Genomic DNA, 6,687 nt, shown 5'->3' on the forward strand with positions numbered 1-6,687 from the left:
GAATTGATGGCTAATCTTGATTAAATGATAACACAAATAATGGGCTTGCAAGATTACGAAAAAATGGATCTCCTAAAGACGAATCGATTGCATATGCCTGCTGCTTAAACTGAGAATGTGAAAATTTCCCCCGTCCTAATAAAATTTTTAAGCTTGCATATTGCTACAGAAGTGTTAGCAGCAAAAACTAAGCTGCCTAACTCGGGGGTAATTGTGTCTGAAAACCTAACTAAGAAGCGTCATGATCTATTAAACGCCGCTCGCAGCACCTATGGTCCAAGAAGTGTTTAGTCTGATCATGGGCAAGTTCTAGTCATAGTTCCAGGTGAAACTCGTATACGCAAAAATAAATTATTTGCATGAATGTATTAGTATGGTCATTACTTTTCAATGTTTATCCCCAATTTCTTGTTCATCCATTTCACTTTTTATTTTATTATCTTTTTTCGTGCTCATGGTTTTTTCCAATGATACCTGCTATGTTTACAATTGTTTGACAGGTTATTATCTTTTAACGGAATTAAAGATTTCCTTTTTTGTTCATTTGGGGACTTAAATTGCTTCCAAGTAAAACCTACTTTTGCCAATTTTTTAATCAATGAGAGACGCCTTTGCGAACTCAAAAATAAGTCTTTTGATTTAATCAGTATCGAAAATTATTATGTAGGTCATCTAATCAAAATCCGGTTATAAGCCCTATTCGTAATAGTAAATATGTTTCAGATTTTGGAGGACATGAGGTCACCAAATAAAATTATTCTCTGAGATCTATCCAACTTATCATTCATGGGGTCTCCTCGTCAATAAATAATTTAAAACAAATTGTCTCGGATGGACAGCCTGATGTTGTTGGCTTATACGAGATATTTTTGGATTTTGGCAATGAAATACTATTGGATGTTCATGATTACAAAATGGGACATAAAACCAGATGCAGGATGGGTAAAGGGAGTCTTGCCATCTATATATCTTGTAATTTGCATTATTCCTTGTGGGATGACTTATCGTTTAATTTTCAAGGTATTTTTGAATCACAGTTTATCAAACAGTTCGTGGTAACGAAGTGTAGTAAGGAGCGACCCAGCTCAATAGTAAACGAAACTCTAAAAAATCGGATGCTAAAAGATACATCAAAAGAATCAGATTTTCATGCTGATTTTAAATATATAAGTTTCATAAAATTTAGTCTTTGTCATCAAAAGTTACGAACCTGAGAATATTTACCTTATTTTGGAAAATAGGGGGAAACACCCCCTAAAAGTCATAGAATCTTAACTAAAATCACAACATCGCATTCAGTGTCTCAGAGAACCCAATAGCACAAATTTCAAGCTCCTATCAATAGAATGTGGAATTTTGTATTTTTTGCCAGAAGACAGATCACGGGTGCGTGTTAATTTGTTTGTTTGTTTGTTGTTGTTTTTTTTCCTGGGGGTCATCGCATCGACCAAGTGGTCCTAGAATGTCGGAAGAGGGCTCATTCTAATGGAAATGAAAAGTTCTAGTGCCTTTTTTAAGTGACCAAAAAATTAGAGGGCACCTTGGCCCCCTCCCACACTCATTTTTCCCAAAGTCAATTGCTCAAAGTCAAATTGCTATTTTGAAATAGCAATTTTGTTCCGCATAGTCGAAAACCTCAATAACTATGTCTATAGGGATGACTTACTCTCCCACAGTCCATGGGGGAGGGGCCGCAAGTTACAAACTTTGACCAGTGTTTACATACAGTAATGGTTATTGGGAAGAGTACGGACGTTTTCAGGCGGATTCTTTTGTTTTGGGGGGGGTGGGTTGAGGGGAGGGGGCTATGAGGGAGGTTCTTTCCTTGTAGAAATATGTCATGGGCGAATAGAAACTCCATGATAAGGGTGCAGGATTTTCTAGCATTACTATATAAAAAAAATGAAAAACTAAACATGAAAAAGTTTTTTTTTTTCAATTGAAAGTAAGGAGTAGCATTAAAACTTAAAACGAACAGAGATTATTAAGCATATGAGGGGTTCTAAAAATATTTTAGCATAAAGAGCGAGGTATTTAGGAGGAGATAAATACGTCGCTCTTTATGCTGAAGTATTTTTAGTAATTTCAACTGTTTATTCTACGGCCTTTCTGATTCAGGGGTCATTTTTAAAGAATTGGGACACAACTTAAGATTTAGTATAAAGAGCGAGATATTAACGAGGGGACAAACCCCCTCATATACATAATAAAATATAAGAATATAAAAGTTTGTTACGTAAGTTAATACTTAAGTTACGCATGTTTTTTTTTACTAATAAAAACGTTCGTTAAAAACTAAAAGTTCTACTTGCCTTTTTAAGTAGCCGAAAAATTGGAGGGCAACTACACCTCCTTGCCCACCCCTTATTTCTCAAGCGTCTGATCAAACCTAAGAGAAAGCCATTTAGCCACAAAAAAAAGAATTAGTATGCAAATTTCATTTTAATAATTTATGTGCGGAGAGCCAAAATCAAACATACATTAATCAAAAACGTTCAGAAATTAAATACAAAATCTAGTTTTCTTTAACCGAAAGTAAGGAGCGACATTAAAACTTAAAAAGAACAGAAATTACTCCGTATATGAAATGGGTTTTCCCCTCCGCAATCCCTCGCTCTTTACGCTATTAAATAAAAAAAAAACAAGTTGTTTTTTAAATGAAAGTAAGGAGCAACATTAAAACTTAGAACGAACTGAAATTACCCCGTATATGAAAGGGGCTTTTCCTCCTCAACGCCCCGCTCTTTACGCTAGGCGGGGCGCTGAGGAGCAAAAGCCCCGTGGAGGAGGAATATTTATTGTTCTCCTAGTGGTGCTGTTCCGTTGCAATATTTGACAAAATACTCAAACGCCCCTGTCAGTTAGTCGTAAGGAGGGTCTTTAGTAAGAAAATGATGGATTCAAACTCTTCGGCTTCAGTTGGTTTTCTTTTAACCATACTTGCTGCAGGAACCCTACCAACTACATCCATCCCACGAGTGACTAATATTGCGGCTTCTTTGATTAACAATATCTTCTGTATACTTAGCTTGATTTCTATGGTGGAAAACTCAATTTTAGTTGGTGATATCTCTGATCATATTCCAATATATTCTAGGTACAGCTATATACAGGGGAAGAGTAACCGGGGTCAAGTGTTTGATTCCTATTCTGTTAGTTTTGGTGACAATGATTTATCTCTTCTTGGGTCTAAATTGGCGGAAAATTCGTAAAGCTTGTTTAATAATGATAAACATTTTTCTTGTTAATTTGAGCCCTTTTATGGAACCATAAAAGAGGGTATTATCAATATCTGTAAAGTACCACTTTCTAATCATAGGTATAAAAGGAATGCTCCTCTAAGCTCATGGGTGACATACGAACTTCTCAAAAGCTGAGAAGTCCGGATAATCATAAGAGAATGAGAAAGAGAATGAGAAAATAATGAATGAGAAAAGAATGAGAAAGAAAGAGATATCACAAGAGAATAGAAGTCTGCTACAATTGCAAGTACTATGCGTCTTTGTCAATTCAAGATCTACCGGAATATATATAATTCCTTGTGTAGGAAAGCCAAATCTCTCTATTATCTAAAAATGTTGCTATGTTTGGAAATGATATTCGTAAAACTTGGAAGGCAATAAATCTAGCACTTAAACATTTGAGTCCGGTCATTGGTGATGAAGCAGTAGAGGGTGAGCTTAATGTTCAAGAGGCATTCTCTTCATTCTTCGCTAATATTGGCAAGAATATTGCTTCTACAGTTACTTTGTCTCGGCCTAAGCTAGACTTCTGATCATACCTCGGGCCGACTTGTCTTAAGTCTGTTTCTAGAGCCAGTAACAGTAAGCGAAATTACTAAAATTGTTAATGACATGAAAAAATCGCCCTCATCTGGGCCAGATTTTATTCCTACTGAAGTAGTCAAATCTGTTCTTCTATCAATAGTTTTGCCTCTAACAAAATCTATCAATTTTTAGTTTGAATGTAGAGTTTTCCTGATGCTCTCAAGCGTGCTCGCATTATTGTTGTGTATAAAGAATGACCAAGAAATGATCCAGCCAATTATCGATCTATTTCAATTTCATTAGTATTTAGTAAAATCTTTGGGAAGGCTATACTTTTTTTATAGTCAAAACATTTTCAACATGACTTTCAATTTGGTTTCTGAATGAAGCACTCCACTGAACATGTTTTTATGACCCTTTTGAATTTTATACATTCTGCATTCGATTAGAGATTAATCCCGGCTGATATATTCCTGGATATTCATAAGGCATTCGATTCCCTAATCCAAGAAATTATTCTATCGAAGATGTCTCATTTTGTCATAAGGGGAAATGTATTTTTCTTGGCTTCAGTCTTATTTAGATGACAGGCTAATTTTGGTTGATCCACTTTTCCGTTCACCGTCACAAGTGAATTTTGGCGTCCCCCAAAGATCAGTTTTAAGGCCTGTACTATTTTTGATTTAAGTAAATGATCCATTTACGAAGTAAAAAATCAGAAACGTAATAATTGCTGGAGACTCTGTCATCCTAAGCCTTCCTTTGCCCATAGTGGCAACCCTAGTTCGCCTTATTATTATGTTCTTGTTTGTTTTGCTAGTGACAGCACACATGGTACTTTGGAAAACCGCAAATCAGAGCTTCGATTGAATTTTCAATATTTGTTTGAGAAAGTAATTTTGTTGCGTGATGTCAATTATCTTACCCTAAATTTTGCTAACTCCAGTTTTATTTCGCGTGTTTTGGTTAATCCCCTATTATCCGTAGTTCACCGGCCAAATGGGATAATTTATAGATGTAAAGATCGATATGTTCCTTTTTTGGGCATTCCTGTTGTAGAAAACCTTTCAAACGTCTACCAAACATCGCATTGATTCAAATAAAATGAAGATATACAGTAGCCTCGGTGTTTTAAATAAACTTACATAAACTTTTCCTGGATCAATTTTGAAAATTCTTTTTCACCGCTTGATCCAATTATACGTTTCCTATTGTCTAATAGTATGGATTTCAACCTTTCTTTCACCATTAAAACCACTTTCTAAGGTTTACAATAAAGCTAGAAACCTCATCCAGGAAACCAGTCGTTCAGGAGTTAGCCCAATACTTGATCTTGAGTCATTGTATTATTATTATTATTATTATTATTAATTTATTACCCGTCAAAAACGGAAAAGACGGAGCATATAAAAGAAAAAGAAAGAAAAGCACAAAAATTTAAATACACTTCCACTACAAATATTATAAAATAACACTAGTCCAGGGGTGGTTGGCTCTTAAAACATTGTTACTGAATTTGGAGATTCTTCTCTCTATGACTATGGATGGGTTGGTGACCTTATATTTCCTGGAGATGTCGCCATTGCTGTGCCACAAAGGGAGACGCAGGAGAAACTTAGCATATCTGTAAAATGCGCTGCAAATGGCTTTCTTTTCGGTAGCTGTGAATATTTTCCAGAAGGGAACCAGAGCAAGCAGATGGAGGGTAGTAAAAGCATTGTATAGCCGGGCGAGGAGAGGACGGTTGAAACGATACTTATTGGCAACAAGTAATCCGTAAGACGCTTGTACACGGGAACAGAGGTGGTTTGTCAGCGCTGAGCGTGTGTCCTTCAATGTAGAAGAAATAGGAAGGCCAAGATACGTAAGGGAGTCACAAGGCTTAATCAGAGTGTCGCCAATTTCAACGGAGAGGTTAATTGAAAGCTCATTTTTTGAACGATTGAAGAAAAGAAGTTCTGTTTTAGATTCGTTGAAGGAAAGTCCGATCTGCTTGTATGCCGCTGCAAGTGAGTCGTAATTTTGTTGAAATAAAGATATCGAACGAGAAACATGAAGAATGTCATCAGCAAAGTTCAGCAGCGAAAGATTAATCCCATGGAAAAAGCACGACGGCTTTATTACTTGCTGTGCTTCGATAATAGCGTTATTAAACAGTGATGGAGAAGTTTTGCCACCTTGACGTACGCCTTTCTTGACACTCAGCATTTCTTTAGAAGGAAAAGTGCCTGACGGAGAGGGGATCAGGATAACAGCCGAGAGCTTGTTGTACATACTGTAAACAGGGGAAAGGATGCAAGAGGAAACACCTCGCTGAAGGGCTTTGAGCAGGACATGGCCATGGATGCCAGAATCGAAGGATCTACTAACATCAAGTGCTCCAAAGACGAGAAGATCACCATTTTTATCTGCATCAATAAGAAAATTTGCAAGAACGCTGTGAACGTGTTCCCGTCCTGAGTGCTTTTTGAACCCGAACTGGTCGTCCGGAGTAGTGCATCGAAGTGCAATTTCATCAAAAATAAGGGATTCAAATAGCTTACAAAAAGTAGTTGAAACAGTGATTTGACGATATGAAACGCACTGGTCAGCTGGTTTACCTTTTTTGAGAATAGGATGGACCACTCCAACACCAAAGCTGTCTGGAACGATGCCAGTAACGAAAATCATTTGAAACAGCAGAGAAAGGTGCTCTAGGAGAAGATTGCTGGCAAAGCTTAAATAGGTACCAGATATACCATCGATGCCCTTAGATTTCTTTTTTTTTTAACTTATCAATTTTGGGACTCATCAAGGACGGAGTGACCAGGACACCAATATCCTTAACTGCAAACTGAAGCTCCTTATCGAGGGCCTGGCAAAAGGTGTTATCTAGGTAGGAATTAGGGGCTGAAAATTGGTCTCTGAAGTAGTCGCACCA

The 6,687-nt window shown here is 36.9% G+C and overlaps 1 protein-coding gene across 1 annotated transcript; it reads right to left on the reverse strand.

Annotated features, from left to right (window-relative positions):
- Positions 1-5,228: 5,228 nt before the first annotated feature.
- On the reverse strand, positions 5,229-6,437 carry LOC136030628 (uncharacterized). The gene has a single exon (XM_065709696.1). The coding sequence runs from the start codon at positions 6,435-6,437 to the stop codon at positions 5,229-5,231; it is 1,209 nt and encodes a 402-aa protein (XP_065565768.1).
- Positions 6,438-6,687: the final 250 nt, after the last annotated feature.

This window comes from Artemia franciscana, chromosome 8 (genome assembly GCF_032884065.1).
Source record: "Artemia franciscana chromosome 8, ASM3288406v1, whole genome shotgun sequence".
NCBI classification, from domain to species: domain Eukaryota; kingdom Metazoa; phylum Arthropoda; class Branchiopoda; order Anostraca; family Artemiidae; genus Artemia; species Artemia franciscana.

Coding starts and splice junctions, on each gene's coding strand:
- LOC136030628 (XM_065709696.1), bottom strand. CDS start 6,437: ATGATTTTCGTTACTGGCATCGTTCCAGACAGCTTTGGTGTTGGAGTG.